The 25,945-nt window shown below is 40.3% G+C and overlaps 1 protein-coding gene across 2 annotated transcripts in view; it reads right to left on the reverse strand.

The window, feature by feature from the left end:
• ATG2B (autophagy related 2B) overlaps positions 1-14,944 on the reverse strand; it is a gene marked incomplete at its 5' end in the record, with an annotated part of 66,461 nt that extends 51,517 nt beyond the window's left edge. For both annotated transcript variants that reach the window (XM_079701096.1, XM_079701095.1), the window contains 6 exons: positions 1,376-1,555; positions 2,320-2,482; positions 3,156-3,258; positions 4,227-4,379; positions 7,796-7,958; positions 14,783-14,944. In XM_079701096.1, coding sequence (XP_079557222.1) covers positions 1,376-1,555; positions 2,320-2,482; positions 3,156-3,258; positions 4,227-4,379; positions 7,796-7,958; positions 14,783-14,944 — 924 coding nt within the window. The remainder of the gene's footprint in view (positions 1-1,375; positions 1,556-2,319; positions 2,483-3,155; positions 3,259-4,226; positions 4,380-7,795; positions 7,959-14,782) is intronic.
• Positions 14,945-25,945: the final 11,001 nt, after the last annotated feature.

Genomic DNA, 25,945 nt, shown 5'->3' on the forward strand with positions numbered 1-25,945 from the left:
CTCCTCTTATTTCTAATGTTAACACAGACTCCTATTATCTTTATGCCATTTTACAATTTAAAGCTAATTCAATTAAGAAAATACTTATATTTGGGAAATGGCATCTTTCCCAGGCGAAAAACAAATTTCTTCTGATTGTAAGAACAAAAAATAAAATAAATCACAGAGTGACTTTGAGAAATTTCCATGATCTAACTAATAAAATAATACATCCTCCAATAATAATAATCATCATTATTACCAACTTTTTTTTTTGCGTACTGGGGCACTGTGTTAGATGCTTTTATTTCCTCTAATTCTTAGTACTGTTCCTGTCTTACAGATGAGAAAACAGTTCACCAAGATTAAGTCATTTGCGCAAGGCCATCGAACAGAGCCAGAGCCAGGATTTTCAGCCAAGCTGACCCGTGGAGTGCTGGTTTCATGGGCCTCCTTACTGACTGCTGACATCCCAGGCCATAAATCAACAAGGAGTTAAGGCTGGGGACAGTGGGAAGATCTCTTTTTGATTATATGCTGAACTTAAAACCTTTCTATGTATGTTCACGTGTACTCAGTGGCTCCCTCTTCCACATTCCCACAGCCATGTCTATGCCCTTATTTTCTCTCTTATTAAGACAAAGATTGCATTCCGTTCATCTCTGCATCCGTCCCAAGAACTTGTATCGGGTCTGGCATACAGTAGTCACTCAAACGTCTAGAGCTAGTTAGATAAGTGAATATACAAATGAATAAACCCTGATATCTTCTCAAACTCCATTTTACACAGATTATTAACTGACTAAATACATGCAAGTTTTTTAACTGACTAAACACATGCAAGTTTCCTGATTCTCCAGACTGTTCAATATTGTCCCCTAAGAAATGAGTATGGTTGTCTTTACACTGTCTTCAAAAAGCTATGAGACATCATGAAAAAAATCAATCTCTTTTCATAAATATTATAAAAATGGACATTCCATTCAAAATACACATAGGTGGATAGTTTTACATACATGTAATTAAACATCCCCTTCAGTCAACTTCCTTTCCCAATCTCTCCTTCCTTTAACTTTATCATTTGATGACGACAGAGATTCTTTAAGACATTCCTAGTTATCTGAACTAATGAATGTTTCTGAAAGTGGAGGAAAGTAAGCGTAGGAGACAGCTTCAAATCCTGAGCTGCAGCAGATGGGCAGAAAGCCCGTCTTCACCCGAACTCTGTCACCTACAGACAGAAGCACCAGCTGAGAGTAAAAACGCTGACTCCAAGACCGTGGCCCCCTCATCACAGGGTAATTTACAGCAACCAATCAGTGGGTCCCCGCATAGAGTAAAGGATGCCTGTGGCTTCCTTATGTTTTTATCTACAGAAAATAAAACAAATACTTACCTTAGCTCCAGGAAGTACCTCATTCTGTTTCAATGTGAGACTCAACCCCAAACTACCGACTAGCCCTCCAATCTGCACCGGGTCAGAGGGTGCTGCTTCTGGCAAACTCCTAGTTAGTTGCGGGTGTGGCTCATACACAATTCTGGGACTCCAGCTAGGGGACAGCTTTGGCTCAGCTTCCTACAGTAAGGCAATAAGAAAAAAAGCAATTCTTTAAAATACCTTATGTAAATAAATTGAAATGCAAAATACAGTTGCCAGTTTAAGAAGAATAAAGTATTTGACATGAAAACTGTATGATGTGACAATGGATAAACCAGTATTGTAGAGGTACCATGAAACAGCACAGTACCTTAATAAAGGCAAATCATGGAAAAGGACTTTATGAATAAAGCACAGTCTCTGTTCAAGTTCCATAATAAGAAAATGTAATAGACATTCTATCATTAAGAAAATAAGATTTGTGAAATAAAGTAAAAGATAAATCATGGAGTGACTAATTTATAAAAGGACTCTCCACTCTCAGAAGGGATTAACAAAGAGCTCCTTAATTATAAAACTTCTTTAAGATATGACTTGTAAGATACATTTTCAGCAATACATTCAGCATGTAAGGTAAATGTGAACATTACTTGATTTCCTGTTTTTACTGTAAAAAGGGTATTAGGTGTTAATATATCATTTCCCTCTGAGACATAGAATCCAGTGTTTCTCTATCAAAGTAATACATAGCAAACTGGCAGAAATGGCAGTAATTATAAATGTGAGGATTCTTAAATCTCCAAAACATATGCCCCCATTACTGAATATCTGTGTTAACTCTCACAGCAGATGGAAACCTATTAGTACATATTACATATCCTAGGAAATTTTAATAACCCTCATGTAAACCTTTCAAAAATCTATGATCTTGGTTTTTTGGTTTTTTGTTTTGTTTTCCTTACCACTGGTGCAGTTGAACAAACTGGGGAAGATTTTGCTGATGCAGAAAACTCATCCCAGAAGAGAGACACTCCAGAGAGCTGAAGTAACTTGTGGGCAAAAGCTGTGGGTTGATGTACATTAATTCCTGAGGACTCGTCAGCAGTTTCATCACAGTACATGGTTCTGAAAGTTAAAAACAAAAAGAGCGTTTGCATAAAACTCCTAGGAAAACCTACTTGCAGTTATAAGAAATGCACATAGCTGTTGAAGTTAAAGGAATTTTTCAAGTGTTAGCTCTTCTTAGAATATATCTAAAAGGTGGGTCAGCATTACCATGCTTTACTACAGTAAATATTTTCATGAAGAGACATTAAGCCCAAGAAAGTAACGTTTTGAGGCCCCTAAATTTGGGGAAAAAATTAATAACTTCCTAAAGTTAGCTTCAAGGAAAACAACTCCTGTGTGCCCTCACAAACATCTCTTGGTTAACAGTGAGACAGCATTTGGCTCCAAGTCACAAGTCTGACATGACATTTCTTGAATTCCTGTAACTATTCTATGAGTCCTTACGACTCATCTTCAGCTTAAATATTGTTGTGCTAAATGCATGAGATTTTAGAAATTTTTTACAGTATAGCTCTACAATACTGGTTTATCCATTGTCACATCATACAGTTTTCATGTCAAATACTTTATTCTTCTTAAACTGACAATTGTATCTTGCATTTCAATTTATTTACATTAAGGTATTTTAAAGAATTGCTTTTTTTTCTTATTGCCTTACTGTAGGAAGCAGATTTTATTATTTACAAAGAAAAGAACAGGGTAATTTGCTTTCAGATATAAGAAGTCTTACCTTTCTATTCGAATTTCAAGTGCAGTTCCAGTTTTGGAATTTTCTGGCACATGTTCAATTCTCAAGACAGTGTCTATAAAAGTGACTTTTACTCTTCTTAGTACTAGAGTAAACAGGTAACCGTCAACATGAGACCATGTGTATACTAAATAAAAACTTCTAATGAAAGGAATAAATACTAAGTTAGTTTAATAAGAACTTACAAAATAAAAGTTGAATTTCTTTCCTTAAAAAAATCCCCAAATCTTGAGATTTGTAATAAATATTTTGCCTTGCTGAGCACTTACCCATGTAACATCTCAACCTGGGGCAATGACTAACACTATCTGTTGAATTCTAATCCCTTCATTATGCAAGCATAATAAAATAAACAGAGGAGAAACTAGGGTAAAAAAGAACATGAAATTTAATTGAATACAGTAAGTCCCCTACATATGAACGAATTCCATTCCGAGAGCGAGTCCAATTTTTTCCTAAGTCCAACAAAGTTAGCCTAGGTACCCAACTAACACTATCGGCTATATAGTACTGTACTGTAATAGGTTTATAATACTTTTCACACAAAATACATAAAAAAACAAACACAAAAAATAAAGAAAACATTTTTAACCTTACAGTGCAGTACCTTGAAAAGTACAGTAGTACAGCACAACAGCTGGCATACAGGGGCTGGTAGTAGTACCAGCTACATCACTGCTGTTTTTATGCTTGCTTCTAGACATCCTGGGCTTGAAATAAAGATACTGTATTACTGTACTCTATATAGTACTGTGCAGTAAAGTACATAAAAGCACAACCACTTGAAGAGGATGCACACACATGACAACGTACACCAGACACGTGAACTAACACGTGATTGGACATGTGAACGCACGTTCACATCTTTGAAAGTTCGCAACTTGAAGGTTTGTATGTGGGGGATTTACTGTACAATTTTTTAAATAACCTCAATTCTAAAGTTCTGAAGTAAGAATAACAATTCTTTTAAAATCACTCAAATGAGTTTTTCTTATACAAGGCTTACTACTAAGTAAAATCTAAAATTTTTGAAAATACTCAATAATGCCAAACCTGTTTCAATGGTTTCAGCAAACTTTTCAAGTCCTTCAAAAGGCTGGGATCCTTCTCCTTGTTCATCTGTTAGTTTCTGGCTAAGACATTCTTTTGCCAATTGCATACTGCTGGTCATGAAACTTGACCAATACATAGGCTCAGAACCAGTTGCTGCAGAAAATATAGATTAATCCTAAATAACTTCTCACAGTTACAACAAAGCCATTTCTTAAAATCACACATTTCAAACAGATAAATTCTTAATCCTCCAAGAGATATTCAGCATCATGGTGTCACCCAGGGATACCATAGTCTAGAAATTACTCCTGAGATTTAAACATCACCTTATAATAACTAAGAAGGAAAAAAAAAATCACAGAAAAAAGTCCAGAGACACATGTTCTCATTACATGATATATATCTGACAAATATTAATTCACATATTCATTCAAGTATTTAATGGATATTTTATATGAGTGGTATTGTTCAAAATACTGTAGAGCAGGGGTCAACAAAATTCCTGCAAAGGATCAGACAGTAAATATTTTAGGTTTTGTGGGCCATATGGTCTCTATCACAACTACTCAACTGTCTCACTCTAGTACAAAAGCAGACAGAGAGAATGAATGAATGAATGAATGAATATGTATATATGGTGATGTTCCAATAAAAATTTATTTACAAAAACAGATGACAGACCAGATTTGGTGTGCAGGCCATAGTTAGCTGACCCTGCTATAAAAGAAAGAAAAACAAAATAATTATTAATTCTGCCCTCAAAGAGACTACAAGATAGTAGAAGAAATGAGATAAAATTAAGAAGAATTAATAGCCAACTACTGAGTGTCAACAGAAAATATTATGATAACTAAGAGAAGAGGCTAAATCTTCTAGCTGAGGGAATTCACGGGCAAGTAGAGATAGCAGCTGACCTAGGCTTTAGAAGGTTACTATAAATGTAGATAAAACAGAAGAGCATCCTTGGAGAAGGAACACATGAACTGTGAAGAGTCTTTTCCAGATCCTCCCTTAGGAGAGAATTCCACCACACTTCCTTATGTGATTCAAAACAAACTGACAGAGATTACTAGAATCATTGTCTTCTAAAATTAAAAGTCCTTTTAATGAAATATTTTTAAAATAAGGGGAGAATATTTGACTTTCCTTAGTAAAGTATTACTATATCTACTCAGCTTGGTTAAAATATAAAATATTCTTGTTAATTAAATACCAGATTATTAAGAATTTCCATGCATAGATTACCAATTTTAAAAATACAGATACTAAATTTTACTAAGCATAACTTAAACGTTGGTGTTTCAGTCAGCATTTGGCATCATAATTCTTCAAATATATCTTTACAAACATCACTTGTCACTGAAAGAATTTAAGTTCATAATTTAAGTTGATTCACCATCATGACTTTACTAGCTTATACATAAACACACACTCTCTGCAGCAGACAATCCAAGACACAACATAGCACAGTGGTTAAGAATAGGGGCTCCAGAACTAGACTGCCTAGATCCAGATCCCATCTTTTCCATTTAATTAGCTATAACCTTGGACAAGTTATTAAACCTAGTATTTATGTTTCAATTTCCTATTCGGCAAAATGGGGATAATTAAAAGTATCTATGTCAAAGAGCTACTGTGAGGACAGTACTTGTAAACCACCCAGAACAGTATCTGGCATGCAAGAAGCACAGTACACGTTTGATAAATCAGAAAACATCATATGTGTAATTAAAGCTACCACACGCATATATTTGTAAACAATGACTTGCTACTACTTTAAATCTTTTCCTTCCCAAAGTTTTCTTCTGAAAAATTTCAATCCTAAGAAAGAGGTGTACAATGAACACCTGCATACCCTACACCTAGATTCATCAAGATTACACACACACTGAGACTTCCCTGGTGGTCCAGTGGTTAAGAATCCGCCTTCCAATGCAGGGGATGTGGGCTCAATCCCTGGTCGGGGAACTAAGATCCCATATGCTGCGGGGCAACTAAGCCCACGTGCCACACCCAGAGAATCCGTACGCCGCAACTACTGAGCCCACACGCTACACCTAGAGAAGTCCATGCGCTGCAACGAAGAGCCCACACACTGCAACAAAGAACCAGTGCAGCCAGGAAAAAAAAAAAAAGATTACATACACACTTTCAAACTTTCACTGAACTATTTGAAGGTAAACTGCAGACATCATAACACTCACTCCTAATGACTTCAGCATGTAACTCCTAAGAACAGGACCAGTCTCCTGCAAAAGCTCAATACCATTAACACACCCAAGCAATGTAACATTGACAAAATATCTTACATACATTCAACACCCAAATTTCCCCAGCTGCCTCAATACCCTTCATAGGAAAGAAAGAAAGAGAGAAAGAGAACTATGTGCTGCAATTAGTTATTCGTGTCTTTAGCCTCCTTTGATCTGAACAGTTCCTCCACCTTCATTGTCTTTCATGACACGGACATTTTTTTAACAGTACCAACCAGTTAGTTTACAGAAGTTCCCTTATTTTGGATTTGTCTGACTGCTTCCTCGTGATTTGATTCAGATTAAGCACTTTTAGCAGGAATAATACATAAGTGATCACCTCTTTCTCAGTCCCTCAGTCAGGACACACATGATGTCAGTTTAACCCATTATGGATGAGGTTAAGCTTGATCACTCAGTTTATGGTGGTGACTGTCAATTTTCTGCATTGTAAAAGAAACTTTTTCCCTCTGCAAATAATATGTAAACAGTGGGAGATATTCTGATACTGTCTAAAATGTCCAGTTTTTCAACAACCCTTCACCGAATGGTATCAGCGTTCATTGACGATCTTGATACCATTAATTTTTACTATGGTGGCTGAAAACATGGGGATATTCTATCATTTTTTATGTTTATAAGTAGTAGCAATGAAGAGCTTTCCCTTCTCCTTGCCCCCTTTACATACTTATTTACTTATTTGTATTGACATGGACTCAGGGTTTTTTTTTATTTAGTGTGTTATAATCCATTATTTTCATTATCCTTTTTGATGCTCAAGTTTTCCAGATTTGGCCAATGGGAGCCCCTTCAAGCCCAATCCTGTGTCCTTTAACATTTCTCCATCAATCTTTGAGCACTTCCTTGCTTTCTGGCACAATACTTTGAATCTTTAAAACATAAGTCACTTTTTATTCAGTATTGTGTAATAACTGATAATGGAAAAGAATTTGAACCATAACATATATACATATAAACATATAAATATGTATAACAATCACTTTGCTGTACACCTGAAGCATTGTAAATCAACTATACTTCAAGTAAAAAAAAAAGCATAAGTCACTTTAGATAACTGGTAACAAACAATTAAACCAATCATCTATATACTAAAGTTCCTGTAGGTAAATAGAGACAGAAATAACTCTGAAGATACAATCACATGCCCCCCACATGGACCACGCCCTAATATTTCATCTACTGAAAATCTCACAAATACAATGCAAAATTAATACTGAATTTAACGCAATTAGGTTACTTTCCCAATCTCTGAAAATTAAAAATAGAAACAAACAGAAACACATAATATACGCCTACCTAGGCGAGGTCTCGGTCGGAAGACCAGTTCTAACCCTTTCACTTCCAGTGCACAATTATCCTGCAGCAAGGAGCCCCATGGAACGGACAGAGAAATTGACTGTATGAATCCTTCAGTGACTTCTAAAGGCGCATCTGCTGACTCCAGGATCTCATTGAGACACTAAAGACAAAAAAAAAAGTGCATTCTGAAATTACAAGAACAAGAACTTAAAATTGTTAACTTATTCAGAGATGCTAAATATGCTCGTACATGTGTCAGGCTCTAAGGATAAAGAAAGCAGAGACCAAGATAAGGGTGAGTCCTGTCCCTCACTAAGCTGACAAAACAGCTTACCACAAAAGACACATTTAACTAAAGTGGGATAAGCTGCATGACAGAGGAAATACGCTGTACTATTTGAACCTAACCTAGAGATACAAGGCAGGCCACCTGAGGAAGTGCTATTTAAAGCTGAGACCAGAAGGCTGAGGAGTTAATTGGACACAGTGGTCCAGAGAGAGACAATACCATGTAGGAGGCAGACGTCAGAGTGTACAAGCACACATACTTGAGATATAAGAGTTTTGGGCGGGGTGGGGGGCAGGTGTGGAAAAAGCTGCTTTAGGCTTTCCTGTAGCATGCCAGGGTGAGGAGCGTGCCAGGGTGATGAGCCAGAGATAAGGCTACATAGATAAGGGTGAATGGGATCCAAAAAGCCTTGTAATTAATGTTAAAGAGTCTGAAATTTATCTCAAGGGCAATGTGAAGCCAGTGAAAGATTTTAAGCAAGCGCGCCATGATGGGGATAGAACTTGTAGTGAGCCACTCCTGCTGTCATGTACAGCATGTATCGGAGGAAAGCAAAATTCAAGCAGAAAGCATGTTATAAGGAAGAGAAACTAAAGTTTGGTTTGGCAAGGATAGTGACAATGAGGAAAGCTAGAGGAAGATGGATTTTTGTAATATATTAGGAAGTAGAATTAACTGGCATCATGAGGGGTAAAGACAAGAAGGAATGAAGAACGACTCGCAGGTTGCTGGCTTGGGCAACGGCTTAGACAGGGGCGCCATTTACTGCGACAGGGGAAGGGGAAGGTGAGGAATTCAGTTCCAAAGAGAATAGCTGAGCAGACATCAAGGTGGAGATGTCTAGGAGGTCTAGAGCTCAGGAGAGCCATCTGGGCTTATAATACAGAAGGGCTTTATAAACACAGAGGGTAAATGAAGCCACAGGGGTGAGCAGAGACAGCCTTTGGGAACTAATGTAGAGTAAAAAGACAAGAGGCCTAGGACAGAATCCTGATAAACACCAACATTTAAGAAACAAGTTAAGAAAGAGGAACCTGCAAAGTAAACAAACAAAAAAGCAAACAGAGAAGTAGAAAGAAAATCAAGAGAGCCTCTTGCCCCAGAAAATTGTGGAAAGACAACATAAAGAGTGGTCAAGTGCAACAAGAACTAACAAGAAGTCAAAGATTTTTAAATGTCCACTGAATTTAGTGACATTTAGGGTATAGGTGATCCCACTGACAGCAATTTCAGTGAAGTTTTAACTAGAACAAAAGGAAGACAGATGGATGTAAATACAGTTAGTAGAATAATTAAATGGATTTTTTTTGAGAGACAATATACTTTTTAAATTAAAATAACAAAAATTTATTAAATGCCAGCCTACACGTAATGTGCTTCCTGTATGCTATGTTGCATAAGGGTAGTGTTGTAATTCTTTGTCTACAAACCTAACGTTGAACATTGAGATCTAGACTGGCTCACGTTCTATCACTGGAGGTTACTACCTTGATTTTTTTTTTTTTTTGGCTGCACCACAGCACGCGGGATCTCAGTTCCCCGACCAGGGACCCGCGCCCCCTGCAGTGGAAGCGCACAGTCTTAACCACTGGACCGCCAGCGAAGTCACTGGAAGTTACTATTTTAATAGGCTTTCTTCACAATGGTGTTTGTGCGATCCTACAGACTTCCTAAAGAGTACATGGGCATGGATGGTTTTCAGGGATAAAATTCCAGATCCCCAATCTCCAAATATATTCTTTCCTAAAATGGACCTTCCTGAGAAGGGTACTTAAAGCAGTGGCATCATGTTGGGTCTCCTTTCCCATATTCCCTTGTACAGTCTCCCTTCTCCCACTGAGCCAAAAATGGCATATCTTTTTCCCTTCCTGAACCCACCCTTACGCACTGCCTAGGACATAAAAATCTTCAGGCAGGACCAGCAATAAGTTTTCTGGTCTTTCCCCACCTTATACATATTTTTGGCATTGCCATTCAAAGAAATTCAAAGAACTACGTGATACTGCTACTGCAAAATCCCTGTAATTCTCATCTACTTATTTAGGATGGCAGTGTTTCTCAAGCTTGTAACAATTTAAAAAATTTAGAGTGAAATTTATACTGAACCCTATCAAATTCTAGTTGTAAGTACTTTCGTCTATGGACACATGAGCAAATCAGGGAAGAGGGAGAAACACACCCATAACATCAATAAATATATTTCCAATAAGTTTTTATGTTTAGTTATTCAAATGTATAATATATTTACATTGTTTTGATCAACTGCCCTTAAAATTGTAATAACAAAACAATCCAGGGGAAAAATTCACTTAAAACCCAATGATTATGTGAAGGAGATACTGATAAGATCAATATGGTAAAAGCCCTAGAGCAACCACTAAAAAACTCAAAAAAAAGAATCAATAGTGAAGAAATTATATGGGAATTAAAACGTTACACCAGAAAATATTCACTTAATGCACAAGAAAGTTGAATTGTGACAAAAATTTATCGTATGATCGATTTCAATTTAGTTACATGTTTTTATTATAGAGAAATGACAGCATGATCAATAAAAGATGTAAGCATAAGATATACAAATTACAATAAAATTTTGCAGAGGAAGTTGGATGGACATATGAGTTCAATGGGAAAACATACAATGTTAAATTTCCAACTATTAATGGTGACCTTGTTCAAGCATGTTTAAATATATAATGGCAGGTATTTAGATCTTACTGGGTAAAAAAAACTATATTTTTATTATATCAGTATTTACATTATTCTTACAACTATTTAAACTTATAATGAAAACATTTTAAAGTCAATTTTAAAATGTACAAGGAATATGTTAGTATTTCAAAAATTTTTTAAAGAAAACTGGGCAAACATGTTTGAAGAATAGTCTTCTAAAACATAGTCTTTTAAAACACAGTAGCTCGGTCACTTACTAGCTGGGTGGCTTTGGACAAGTTTTTAACTTGAGTCACAATTTCCTCATCCATCAAATAGCGATACTACCAGTTTAAGGTTATTGTGAGTGTAAACGAAATAACGTGTAAAGCTACCAACATGGTTCCTGGTGCCAAGTAAACACTCTATAAATGCTGGTTATTGTTCTTTGTCTTCCACACTGCCTACCTAGTACAATGATGAGCACTACTAGGGATTCAAGGTGTGCTTGGCAGGATGAAGAAAAGCAAACATTAAGTTATACGCTTCTTTTTGATACCGTAAGACTAAATAGGAAAAGAATACATCCCTATTAGTTTAAGCCCAGGCATAAGAATTCAAATAAAGATAAAACAGATTTAAAAGTTGTAATATACTTAATGTACAAATGGGCATTTGCACTCTCACTCAGGCCATACATCAGACTGGAACAAAGAGAAGACTAGCAGTTCCACAGTGGGAAGGGTGGTACCTTTGGTTGGACGTTCCATTTCAGTGCACTGACACTTGAGCATACAGTCTACATAAGAAAAACAGACTTTTAAACAGTAGAATCTTTGTGAGAGACAGAAAATGACAGTAACTTTCTGATTTCCTGGGTTTTCTTATGACCAAACATTTAGGAGTTGAATTTAAAGATAATAAGCAATTTTCTTCTTCACAAAGACTAGAATTTTAAATATGCCTGCCTTTTATGTGATGACAAATGGCTATCAGTAGTACATGCTACCTAGCAGGTATACTCCAAAACACAAAACACACTTAATCTGTCTTTTCAAAGTAAAGATACCACTTTATTAATGAGTGAGAAAAGTCGCTGCTTTTCAAAGGATTTTTGTACTATGGAGAGGACATTTTGAAAAGTTTTATTTGGAAATGTTTCCACTGTTACATGATTTTGTTGCTGAAAAAAATGTCTATTAAAAACACTATTTTTTTAAAGTCGTTATCTACACAGGTTACAAAGGTTTGAAAACATGAAAAATTATCTCAGTAAATTTAAAGTCTTCTTAAAACAGTTTTATATATATAAATGCTACATGTCCCAATTAATTAGCAAGAATAATTGACTGAGATCAAGGAAGAAGGGAATCTCACAGGCGATTTCAACACAATCCTGCGCATAATTGATGACTGAGAATTGAAACATTAGGAATGTTGTCAATAATAGGATTCTCCCATTTGGATCTATGAATCTTTGTGAGGTATCTTTTTATCTGTCATGAAAGTCCTTCAAATCAAATGTCAAAAGTAACTGAATTTGCAATCAGAAGTTTAAATAGTTGTATCTAAACGTCACACCAAGATTGATCTTAGTCATAAACACAGCACACTATAATGAAATAAAGAAACCAGCAACAGCCTATGTTTAGTGGATACTTTATTTGACATTATCATTTTGGCTGGGCATATCCCTCACCTTCAAGAAGCAGAACAAAACATAACCTTCAGATTAAGTCCAACCATAAGTTACTTTTCCAATGATCCTGAAGTCAAACTGTAAAACTGAAATATTACCACCTCTGATTTCCCATGAAGATTAAATAAAACCTCGTAAATGACATGCCTAGGACAGTGCCTGAAATAAACAAATGCTCAGTTACATTAACTGCTCTTTCCTTGGCTTGAAGCCATGTGATTAATAAAGAAATAAAAGGCTTAAGGAGTGAGACTTGAATTCTCACTATACCACTTGCTAGCTGTGTGACTTGAGGCAAATTATGTAACTCCATCTGTAAAATAGTAATAATAATTCCCACCTTATAGGGTTAATGTGAAAAGTCATTAAAGAATAATGCAGGGGCTTCCCTGGTGGCACAGCGGTTAAGAATCTGCCTCCCAATGCAGGGGACACGGGTTCGAGCCCTGGTCCGGGAAGATCCCACATGCTGTGGAGCAATTAAGCCCGTGCACCACAACTACTGAGCCTGCGCTCTGGAGCCGGCAAGCCACAACTACTGAGGCCGCGTGCCCATGCTCTGCAACAAGAGACGCCACCGCAATGAAAAGCTCACGCACCACAATGAAGAGTAGCCCCCGCTCGCCACAACTAGAGAAAGCCCGCGCTCAGCAACAAAGACCCAATGCAGCCAAAAATAAATTAATTAATTAAAAAAAAGAATGATGCATATGCACAACATTGTAAATCAACTACACTTCAATAAATAAATAATAATTTAAAAAGAATAATGCAGCCAAGTCATTCAACCCAAAAAGGACTGTTAATAAATATCCAACCCTCCTCCTTAAAGACAGTCTATTCATAACTGTACCAAAAGGATAGACTTATGGGTCAATGAATTTTAAAATACCCATCAGAATCCTTATCTTTTGGTAAGAATTACAGCAATGCAGTACCCTGACACAGTGCCTGGCATGGAGTGGATACTCCATTAATGTTTACTGAACTCGGGTGAATTACTATGTCCAATGTCACTTGGCTAACTGTGGCAGCATGCGCTAGCCTGGGTTGGAACTAGGTCCTTCTGCTACTCAAGCCAAGGCTTTTCCCACTATCCTGTGTACTCTCCCTAGTTTAGGTCATCCACTTGCTGATAAAATTACATGCTTATTTACACCAGTACAAATTAATTTAAGGGTCAGAGTAAGGTGTCACCATAATTTGAGTTTTTCAGGTTTCTACAGCTAAAGAAGTCACTACTCTGTTAAAATACTTTTACATAAAAGAAAAACAAAAACAAAAAAAACACACAAGCTTTTTACACAGCTTAAATCAAGAAAAAAATGTTTCCTTTTGTGTTGCCCAGCTACCACAGGAAAGTTACCTATATTGATGATTTCCTAAACGTAAACCGTGCTGGAACGTTTTCAGAATAGTAATACTTTAGAATGGTACAACCAACACAAACTGTAAGCCGCAAACTCTAGTGGAACAAATAAAGAGTTGGGGGAAGTGGGAGAGCCACTCCATTCTTGCCAAACTCAAGGCTGAATACACATGAAGTAAAATACTATGCACTGAAAACATACAGATGCAGGTTCAACTATACATGAAGCACCTGTTAAGACGAGTCAACTCACAACCTCTGGATGACAAGCGGAAAACAGGTTTTTAAATGTCTGAACGCTGCAGCTTCAGCGCTTTTCCAACACCCGCTGTTACGATCTGTCACGTGAAGCAAACAGGCACAACCAAGCATCACTATTAGAGCCACACTACCATTCACCGACTGGCCTTCTACACACAGTATCAAACAAAAGCAGGTAAACCGGCAGAGGAGGGCTTCACCTAACTTTCTTCCAGATGCCAAATGCTGTACGGAGGCCGCGGTGCGCAAGTAACCAACCCCAAGTAAATAAATGAATACCTAGGCATTCTGACATCCCCAAAGGTCCTCCTCATCCTTAATCTTTCCAGAGTGTCATCCCATGAAATACGACTTGTTTGCACAGAACCCCGCGACCCGTCCTTCCCCAAAGGGGCAGCACTGATCACCTCCTTCCATGGACCCCTTTCAGCCAGATTCACAGACACCCACCCCCGCCCAAACCACTGACTCCGCTGATTCCCACAGGGTAGACTCCATTACCTATGTTAAGTTTCTGAACACGTGATTTGGGAGAGCAAACTTGCTAGAAACAGATTACACGACACTTGAACACATTTCTCGGAGTACTGCCCCATCCTGGAGCCAAACAACCCCCAGGGAGGGACTGAACGTCACCAATCTTAGATGACACTCGTTCGAATCGCGCTAAAGAGAAGACTGAGTCCCTCCCGGCTGGCCGCCGGCAGCTCTTACCCATTTGTCCAAGGGAACTTGGGCGAGAGACCCGGTGCCCTGGTACAGGTCCAGACTGAGCTGCTCCAGGCTCAGTTTCTCCTGCAGAAAGTGGCCCAGGTACCTCTGCAGGAGGTACCGACAGGCCCTCTTCTTGATGGACTCCGAAAACGGCCAAGGCATGACGAGGGCTGGCAGCTGGGCCGGCGGGGGCTGCGGACGGCTCTGGCCTGGGGGTCCAGGCTCCGGCTCCAGGCCGCTGCTGTGGCTGAGGCGGCGTCTCAGGTCCCGGCCGGCGAGCCCAGGCCGCGACGAAGCCTAAGCCCGGGGAGGCCCCTCCATGCCCGCTCGGGGCCGGGAATCCCTCAGGGAGACCCCATCACCTGTGCCGCGCCGCTCGCGCTAGGCCTGGCGGGGACAAGGCGCGGAGGAGTCCCCGTCACCCCAAGCCCGGGGGCTTCCGAGGGGGTCCTAGTCGGCCCAGAGAGAGGATGCAAGAGATCACGCGGGGAGACGGCAGGGCCTGAGGCCGGGGCTGAGGCGGACACCTCCACCGCCGCTGCGCGACGAATTTGTTGTCATCCACGGGGCGCGCTCCCGACTGCGGGACGCTACCGGCGCGTCCGCGAGACACGGACTCCAGCGCGCGGCCGGGCAAGGCGGAAGTGACGCCAGACTGGGGGCCGAAGGAGGCGGGGAAAAGGGCCCGGAAGGGGGCAGTTCCGGCTCCGAGGGGGCGGGGCGAGGGCGGGGAGGAGAGGGGCTGGCGCCGCAGGTCGCTTCCAGAAGGCTGGGGAGGGAATGAGAGGAGGGCGAGGGGCGTGCGCAGGTGAGCAGTCGCGGGGCCGGCGGCGGGTGGCCGGCCGGGGGCCGAGGGGGGTTCGAGGGCGAGCTGGGGGCCCTCTGAGCCGGACGTGGCTCTGCAGGCCGGGCGGTGAGGGGCGACGGCAGAAGCGGCCCGGTGCCCGGGCTGAGAGGGGGAGGGGTCTGGGGGTGGATCCGGCCTGGGCTGTCCCGGGCAGCTTAGACCCCGACCCCGGAAACGGGCGCTCGGACGCCGCCGGCTCTACGGGGAGGGCTGCAGCCCCTCTCGAGCATCCCTGTCCCCCCGTATTGGCCGGTGCCCATAGTCTGCAAGTTATTCGTCGCCCGCCTCATTCAGGTATTGTTTTCCGGAGCTTCAGCTTCGCTACTGTCTGTCTAGAGGCTTGCAGTTTCCAAAGCGCTTTATTTATCCCGCGTGTGCTGCGCCAGCGACCAAGACACTTGAGCTTTCTAGGCATTTGTGGGCAAAACTGCTCTCTCTGATCGATACCAGGATCTTCCGACCCCGCGGAAACCTGGGCAAAGTACTTGTGCGGTCTGGGAATCTGCGCAGCCGTGTTCCTGCCTTTTAGAAGGCAACTCCTGCAGAGGCGGAGCCGGCTCTTAACTTGGTCCACCCACGAGAAGGCCTGCGTGCCGGTGTTCCGTGGCCCGGAATCCAAGTGTCCTGGGTTAGAATCCCGCCCCTGGCGCTCATTAGCCGAGCCCCCTCGAAGCGGCCGCTGCCATCTCGGAGTCTTCGCCAACTGTGAGCACATTAATAATATCTTATCTCCATATATTGTTGGGAAACTTAAACGATATCCGTAGGGAACCAGCGGAGTCCCGATATATCCAGTTTAATCAAGAATAGTGAAATAAACCCGCCTTTCGCTTTATCAGTCGGACTCCTGTCTGTCTTGGTTATTCCGGGGGAACAAAGGAAGTACCCTTTTAAAACTCAAGCAGACTGGGTGTTTTGTCTTGTAACCTGTCAGAGGAAACAGACTGTAATAAGCTTACTGGAAAGTCTTGTGGAGTTTGTCACTAAGCAGTTCTAGTATTCGGAGTGTAGAAAGTTTAATTAAAGTTGTAAATTTTATTAGCCGTCCGGTTTTGCTTAAATTATTTGGTATTTCTACCAAATAATTGAGTCTGTCACCTCATTAGAAGAGAGCTTAAAAGTGGGGATGTTTGCCTCAAGGCCCCGTTCAGTAAGATTTAGTAAATGATTTTAAATTTGCCAACACTTTGTTGATTTATCCTATCTGTGGGTAAAAAGGTTCATGGTTAGTTAATAAATGAAACTGTCGAAAGAAAAAAAAATAGTGAATTAAGACGACCGGGTTAAGAAGATTTTGTTTGTATGCTGATAACTTTCACCAGTGCCTTAGAAATACTAACACAGCCCACAAGTGTTGGCAGATGGAGAAAGCTCTGGTTCCCCTTTCCACAGTCACCTTTTCATTTTGGAACCAGGGTGCTTTCCACTGTACGGAGGTGCTGGGATTGTTGCTACCCCTCATTCTTTGTAGACTTGTCCCAAGCATTCTTGGTAACTTCAGTTCCCTTGCTCTTCATGCATGTTTAAATGTTTGTTAAGGGTCCTTTGAATGAAAGTCTCCACAGTTGGTGATGTGAAAAAGGTAAAGAGGAATTCAAGGAGCTTATGTTCTATAGTGAAGGGGTCACTCCTTTATTCAGTAAATGTTTACTGATTGCCTGCTATGTGCCAGGGATTGTTCTAGGTACTGGGGATACAGCAGTGACCAGATTAAGTCCCTGCCCTCATGGAGTGCTTACATTTTATTGAAGGGAGGGGAAACAGTAATCAGATGTGTCATATGCCATGCGGTGATAAGTGCTGTAGAAAAAAAAATAAAGTAATATAAAGGGAATGGAGAGCAGAGAGATTTGCCACTTTTATATAGGGGATAAAGGAAGGCCTCTCTTGTTTAATAGGTGACATTTTAACAGAGACTTAGGGGAAGCTGGGGAGCAAGGCAAGTGAATACCTGCAAGAGTTTTCTAGGCAGGGGGGACAGCAGAACTCAAGGCCTATGTCAAGAGCATGCTTAGCGAGTTCAAGGAACGTCAGGAGGGAGTGAAGGAAAGAGGAGAAGCTGGGGGTTTGCGGGAGGAGGGGTCATATAGGGCCTTGTAGGCCACTATAAGGACTTTGCCTTTTTATTCAGTCGGTGAATGGGTTTGAGGAAAGCAGTGCCATAATCTGGCCAAAATTTTTACAGGATCATGCCAACTGCTGTGTTGAGAATAGACTTTTGTGGAGGTGAGAGGACCAAAGGAGAAAAGGCAAGACCAGTTAGAGAGATATTGCAATAATACAGGCAGAGATGACAGTGGCTTGGACTAGAGTGATAGAAGTGAAGATGGGAAAAAGCAGTTGGATTCTGGATATATTTGGAAGATAGTAAGCCATGTTTATGAATAATTATAATGCTTAGCATAAAAGGAGTGTAAACAAAGTGGTATGAAACTGGGATCCAATCTGGCAGGGAATTAGACTAGACCTTGGGAGGTTTGAACCAGACTTTTGATGAATGAGTACAGCTGACTTCTTTTCAAGTTGAAATGTTAAGTAAGTGATTTCTTTTGGAATATAGAATTACATTCAGACTGTCCATAGAATGTGTGAAATTTCAAACATCAGAAAAGGGAAATAAAAATTAGAAGATTTTGTAGAAACAAACATGCTCCCTTCACAGTCTTAAGTGTGTTGCCGGGTACGTTTTATGCTTTCTAGGAGAAATTCAGCATAAATTGTTAAGGTTTGGGATCTGTCATTATTATACCTCTAGCTCAAATAGGGTACAGACTCATCCTAACAGCGTTTTGTGTTTTATCAAAGACAAAGTACTATCACAAAATTTTAACAGCTAACATTAATTAAGGGAGGACGATGAAGGTAATTACCAACCAAACATTGTCAACTTCCAAAAAATTCTAGAAAAGATTTGAAATGACAGGTTAGAGGCTGTATACCAGAGGCTGAATGGGTCATGTCAAAAAATCATCCATGAAAGAAATCCATGTTAACATGTGAAATAAAAGAAAAGCTGAGATGTTGTTGTCCTTCTAAGACTTGTGCCTGAGGTAACAGGAATAAGATAATAGTGTTCCTGTGTCTCATGCTTCTCAGAGCCGTGAAAGGCCGCAGCTGCAGCCACTCCACATACTGTAAAGAGCATGGAACTTGGAGTCAAAGGGCTTAGGTCAGAGGTTAGTCTTTCTTCTTTAAAGATATTTAAATACTCTATTTTTAACAATTAGCAGATAATATTTCTTGAGCTTATTGCGTGTCCAGCACCGTGCTAAGCGTTTTCCATATATTCACTCATTTAGTTCTCTCGGGATCCCGTTAAGGTAGATGCTCTTGTTGGCTTCGTTTTAGGGAGGCGGAATGTGTGACTAGAGGGATTAAGATATCTTACTCCAAGTCGCAGAGTAAGTGGCAGAGCTGAGATTCTAGCCCCGATCAGTCTGTTCAAAGAGCCCTTTAACCATCGCACCATATGGCCACTTCTTATTCACGTTGACAGGATTTTCCAGACTGCGATGTATGATACAAATAAAAGTACAGTTGACCCTTGAACAACGCTGGGGTTAAGGACGCCAACCCCCCCAAAACTGAAAATCCATGTATAACTTATAGTCAGCCCTGTATATACGCAGTTCCACATCCGCCAATTCAATCAACATGGATAGTGTAATACTGTAGTATTTACTATTGAAAAAAATCTATGCATAAGTGGACCTGTGCAGTTCAAACCTGTGTTGTTCAAAGATCAGCTGTAATCATCATTAAGATATTACATTTTAACCCTCAGCTGACTGTTGTAATGGCAACTGAAAAATCGAACTTTCTTTCAAAATGTAAATTTGACATCTGTATACTGCTCTTGAAATCATTCTGGCTCTGTTCTTTTGCCATGCTGTAGACACGCAGACAGTCGTATGTCTTTCTCTGCCCATTCTTTTGTCATCAAGGACAAATCTAGTCTTTTGCTAGCTCTTTAATGCTGTAAGTTTGTGATGAAACAAAACAAAGTCTACTAAATTAAGAAGTAGAGAGTAAAGAATTCAGTGAGGGGCCTCCCTGGTGGCGCAGTGGTTGAGAGTCCGCCTGCCGATGCAGGGGATACGGGTTCGTGCCCCGGTCTGGGAGGATCCCATATGCCGCGGAGCGGCTGGGCCCGTGAGCCATGGCTGCTGAGCCTGCGCATCCGGAGCCTGTGCTCCGCAACGGGAGAGGCCACAACAGTGAGAGGCCCGCATACCACAAAAAAAAAAAAAAAAAAAAGAATTCAGTGAACAATATCTTGATAACTAGTTTCATGAATTCTCCCCAAACCACTAACACTGTCCAAAAATTATACCAACAGATGAAGTAAGAGCGGTTCCTAAATAATTTATGGATGATGTTATAAGGGATCATTTGGAAACTTTTTGCAAGGTGATGCAATCTACCAGAATAACGAAAAGCAACCATACGGTATTCCAATTTTTGAAGGTGCTGGCAACAGGATATTGCTCAGAGTCTGGTAGAGAGTCAATTTAGAGTTTACCAGGAAAACAAAGAGGTTTTCTATTTCATATCTCTTTAGATATTGATTTATGTTGGTTAGAATGTACCTTATATTAAATATAATACCAAGTCCTCTGTATAACCTAGTGGATTATATAGAAACAAAAAACTAATTCCTGGAGTTATTTTGGTTTTAGTTCTTAAGCGTTCAATTTTTTAGTCTTAGAATCTCATTTACTATTTCTGGTTTCAAAGGAAAGATTGTTTACAGGGTTGTAGTGTTCTTGCCTATTTTTTTACAGTTTAAAAGACTTCTCCAGGAGTACCCTTCTAGTTGCCAGATGGGATTCTGCCCGATTCATGAACTGCCTAATAAAGCCAATTAAATCTTTAAAAAAAAAAAAAAAGACTTCTCAAATGAACATCATATATTTCTTCACCGTCACCTTCCTCTTTAATCAGCTGAAGCACAATACAATTCTGGTGGCTTGATTTGTTATTACTAGGTTGTGTATGTGTGTCTTTGTTGAAAGTGGGGTGCAGAATAATTTTATAAATCAGTGTACAAATGGAAGGATAAGCCCTTTTTATTTGAATTACAAATAATATATGTTTTTAATGCTGCAAATGATTCTGATTTAAAATTTTTAATTTCAAAATAAGCATCTCAGAGCTATTGAAAACATTAAATGTTATGTGTTACAGAAAATAATGTTTAAACTAGCTTTAGCTTCACCTCAATTCTAAATATTGCGAATTAGTCAACTTTATTCATCTTTACTTTCAAAACAGTAGTTTGAAAGGCAGATAAATTCAAAGCTCTCATTTCATTTGAAACTGAAGCTGCTAGTTAATTTAACTGTCTTAGGACTTCCCTGGTGGTGCAGTGGTTAAGAATCTGCCTGCCAGTGCAGGAGACACGGGTTCGATCCCTAGTCTGGGAAGATTCCACATGCCAAGGAGCGACTAAGCCCGTGTGCCACAACTACTGAGCCTGCACTGTAGAGCCCACGAGCCACAACTGCTGAGCCCACGCACCACAACTACTGAGCCCATGCCCCACAACTATTGAAGCACGTGTGCCTAGAGCCCAGGCTCCACAACAGAGAAGCCACTGCAGCAAGAAGCCAGCGCACCGCAACAAAGAGTAGCCCCCACTCGCCACAACTAGAGAAAGCCCACACACAGCAACGAAGACCCAATGCAGCCAAAAAAAACAAAAAAACAAAAAAAACACTAAGTAGTCAGGCTTCTCTAAGAAGAAAAATGTTTCTGCTTCCTACACCTCATACTTTCTAATACATCACATTTTTTAAAGTTTTTTGTCTTATTACAAACATAATACATTTTTCTGCCATAGAATATAAAAAATTAGGAAATAGAGAATGAAGGACTTAGTAATCAATATCTTGATAACCAGTTTCATGAATCCTCCAAAAACACTAACACAGCCCCCAAATTATACCAGAAGTAAGAGCTATCAATAATTACCTTAACTTTTAATAAAGAGCATTATTATAACTGAAGTGGGAAGAGCTATAAAGACTTAGAGAAGGTCCAACCCAGTACTAACATTCCACTCTTCCACCAGCTCCAGCCTCTGCCTATTAACTTTATACCTCCAGACCCAGTGCCTGGAATTTTCAGCTTTTTTAGTTAATTCCTTGAGTTAAAGCAGTCCTTCTCTCACTTATTTTTCACTCATATATTTCAGTCAGAGGCAAAGGAAACCCTAGAGGTGGGGAAACATAACCTAAAGAGGACATGGCTTGAGGCTGCCATTTGCTTTAAACTTGTACGTAATTTTGCATCGTACTTCATAATATTGTTACTCTAGTAGTGATGTGTATTTTCCAGGAGTGTCTATCATGTTTATCCTGTAGCTTTGTATGCCCCGTGTCACAGAGCTGAGTACTACAGCTTGAGAAGCAGAAAATTAGTATTTTTCCTTTGGTTTATTTGCTCAGAAAGTATTCAGTGAAGACCTGCTTTATGCCAGACACTGTGCTGGTGATATGGACACCACAGACCTTCATTTGCAGTGAGGTATGATAAGCACAGAAGTATCAAAACAAATTCTAAGGAAGGAGGATATAGTGATTAACTCTACCTTGAGATCTGAAACAGATGTGTCCGAACTGAATTTGGAAGGATTAGAAGTCTGAAAGTAGTGTCAAAATATAATTTTTTAAGTTAAAAACGTGAGTCTTGGGCTTCCTTGGTGGCGCAGTGGTTGAGAGTCCGCCTGCCGATGCAGGGGACGCAGGTTTGTGCCCCGGTCCGGGAAGATCCCACATGCCACGGAGCGGTTAGGCCCGTGAGCCATGGCCATTGAACCTGCACGTCCGGAGCCTGTGCTCCGCAACGGGAGAGGCCACAACAGTGAGAGGCCCGCATACCGCAAAAAAATAAAAATAAAAAAAAATAATAAAAACGTGAGTCTTATACAAGCATATAGTAAGCATGTGTCAAAAATGTATTTAACTCATTAATGAAAGAACCAACAAGATGGTGCAGTTGATTCAAAGTAATATAGGAGAGACCAAAATCAATGAAAGAAAAACTGATGAAATAAGATTCCAAAATTAGCTGAAAACTGGTTAATAAGCTTTCCACTTCTGGCTAAGATAGAGTAACAGGGACCAGATTTACCCTTCCACCTGAAACAACAAAAAAAGTGGGCAAAAGTACATGAAACAATGGTTTTAAGACTTTGGACGTTAGGCAGTGGAGGACAGTGATCCCTGAGACAAGATGCAAACTGTTGCCGCAGATTATTGCCTGGAGAGAATTTCTAGGCATGGCCTTGGGAGGAGAAACCCAGGTAGAACTAGCAGTCTACCTGAATTGAGGATAAGAAGCTAGGATTCCAGGAAGGCCAAGGCAGCTAGGACAGAGTACTAGAAGGTAGAGAGCTTCTTATAGCCGTGGATAAGTACAGAGGATACCCCTCCAGTCTGCAGCTGAATACTGATCAACACATAGTTGTGAGGAAACTCCCCAGGGCTGGGGAAGAGATTACCCAAAAGAATTAGAGGAATTTTCAGAGCTCAAACAGGACCAGTGATAGTTCCAGTTCCTCTCACCCAGAATGAAAAATCTCATAATTCATAGGCCATCCAGTAGAGTGCTCAGAAAGGTTTTGCCTCTGTAGTTGGGAAAAAAATTAACCAGAGACTAAATGAGTTTTGATACTGCCTTAAAAAGCCTAAAAGCAAGACCTGAAAGGATCAAGCTTTTCCCAGATAACTACATCCCAGGGCAATACTCAATAATATTTATAGGAATATAAAAATATCAAGCACCATGCAAAGTAAAATCCACGCAGTCTAGCATCCAGTCAAAAAATATCAGGCATGCACGTGGAGCAGCTGGGCCCGTGGGCCATGGCCGCTGGGCCTGCGCGTCCGGGGCCTGTGCTCCACAGCGGGAGAGGCCACAACAGTGAGAGGCCCACGTACCACCAAAAAAAAAAAAAAAAAATCAGGTATGCAAAGAAGCAGTATGCAACCCATAACGATTAGAAAAATCTATCAATTGAAACTAACCCAGAAATAACAGTGACATTAAAACAGTTATTATAATTATTCCATATGTTTAAAAAAATTAGAGAAAAGATTGAGCAAATGAAGTAGAGGCATGAAAAATGTGTTTTTTAAAGAAGAACCCAAGTATAAGAGATTAGATACAGCAAAGAAAAGATTAGAAAAAAACTTTAAATAGCAATAGAAACTATTCAAAGTGAAACACAAAGAGGAAAAGAGTGAAAAAATGAGCATAGGGGTAGGACAACTTCACTTGGACTAATATTCATGAAATTGGACTCCCCAGAGAGAGGAGAGACAAATGTTAGAAGAAATAATGACCAAAATTTTTCCAAATTTGCTAGAATCTATGAACCCACAGATGCAAGAGGCTCAATGAACCCCAAGCAAAAGAAACATGAAGAAAAACTACACCAAGAGGAGCAAAGATAACAATGACATCAGATTTCTCATGGGAAACAGTGCGAATAAGATGATGGTAGAGAAACATCTTTGATTTTTTTCTTGAAGGAAACATTTTTTCTTGAAAGAAAAAAAGTCAGCCTAGGATTCTATACCCAGCAAAAATATCTTTTAAAAATGAAAGTGAGGCTTCCCTGGTGGCACAGTGGTTAAGAATCTGCCTGCCAATGCAGGGGACACGGGTTCGAGCCCTGGTCCAGGAAGATCCCACATGCCATGGAGCAGCTAAGCCCATGTGTCACAACTGCTGAGCCTGCGCTCTAGAGCCCACAAGCCACAACTTCTGAGCCTGCGTGCTACAACTACTGAAGCCCATGTGCCTAGAGCCTGTGCTCTTCAACAAGAGAAGCCACTGCAATGAGAAGCCCGCGCGCTGCAATGAAGAGTAGCCCCTGCTTGCCGCCACTAAAGAAAGCCTGCGCACAGCAACAAAGACCCAGTGCAGCCAAAAATAAATAAATAAAATAAGTTTATTTAAAAAAATGAAAGTGATAGGAAGACTTGTTCAGACATAGAAAAGCTGAAAGAATTCGTCAACAGCAGACCTACACTACAGGAAATGTTTAAGGAAATCATCAGGCAGAAGAAAAATTATATAGATCATAGATACACAAAGAAATGAGGACCATCAGAAATAGTAACCATATGGTTAAATATAAAATGCATTTTTCTTATTACCTAAGTCTTTTTGAAAAGTAACTGGCTATTTAAAGCAAAAATAATGGGAATTCCCTGGTGGCCTAGTGGTTACAATTCCAGCCTTTCACTGCTGTGGCCTGGGTTCAATCCCTGGTCAGGGAACTGAGATCCCACGAGCCATGACGTGTGGCCGAAAAACGAACAAAAAAACACTGTTAAAAATAATAATAAAGCAAAAATAACATGTATTATGAAGTTTCTAACATATGTAGAAGTAAAATGTATGACAAAAATAGCACAAAGACTGTGTAATATACTCTTGTAAGGTTCTTATATTATGCATAAAGTAGTATAAGAACACTTGAAGGTGTGATAAATTAAAGATGTATACTACAAACTCTAAAGCAACCACCAAAAACCTTCAACAAAGAGTCAATAAGCCACCAAAGGATGTAAAAAAGAATCCTAAAAAGTGGTCAGTCCGGGGCTTCTTTGGTGGCGCAGTGGTTGAGAGTCCGCCTGCCGATGCAGGGGACACGGGTTCCTGTCCTGGTTTGGGAAAATCCCACATGCCGCGGAGCGGCTGGGCCCGTGAGCCATGGCCGCTGGGCCTGCGCATCCGGAGCCTGTGCTCCGCAACGGGAGAGGCCACAACAGTGAGCAGCCTACATACCACAAAAAAAAAAAAAAAAAAAAAAAAAAAAAGTGGTCAGTCCAAAAGTAGGCAGAAAAATAAGGAAAAGGGAATAAAGTACAGATGGGACAAATAGAAAACAAACAGCAAGATAGTAACCACATCAATCATAGTAATCATATCAATAATCATAGTAATCATATTAAACATAAATGGTCTAAACACTCCAATTAAAAGGTAGAGAGGGCTTCCCTGGTGGCGCAGTGGTTGAGAGTCCGCCTGCCGATGCAGGGGACACGGGTTCGTGCCCCGGTCTGGGAAGATCCCACATGCCGCGGAGCGGTTGGGCCCGTGAGCCATGGCCGTTGAGCCTGCGCGTCCGGAGCCTGTGCTCCGCAATGGGAGAGGCCACAACAGTGAGAGGCCCACGTACAGCAAAAAAAAAAAAAAAAAAAAAAAAAAGGTAGAGATTATCAGACCGGATGAAAAAGCAGGACCAAACTATATACTGCCTACAAGGAACCTACTTTAAATATAAAGACATTGCTCTTCCC

The sequence above is a fragment of the Hyperoodon ampullatus genome (genome assembly GCF_949752795.1).
Source record: "Hyperoodon ampullatus genome assembly, chromosome: 3".
Taxonomy (NCBI): domain Eukaryota; kingdom Metazoa; phylum Chordata; class Mammalia; order Artiodactyla; family Ziphiidae; genus Hyperoodon; species Hyperoodon ampullatus.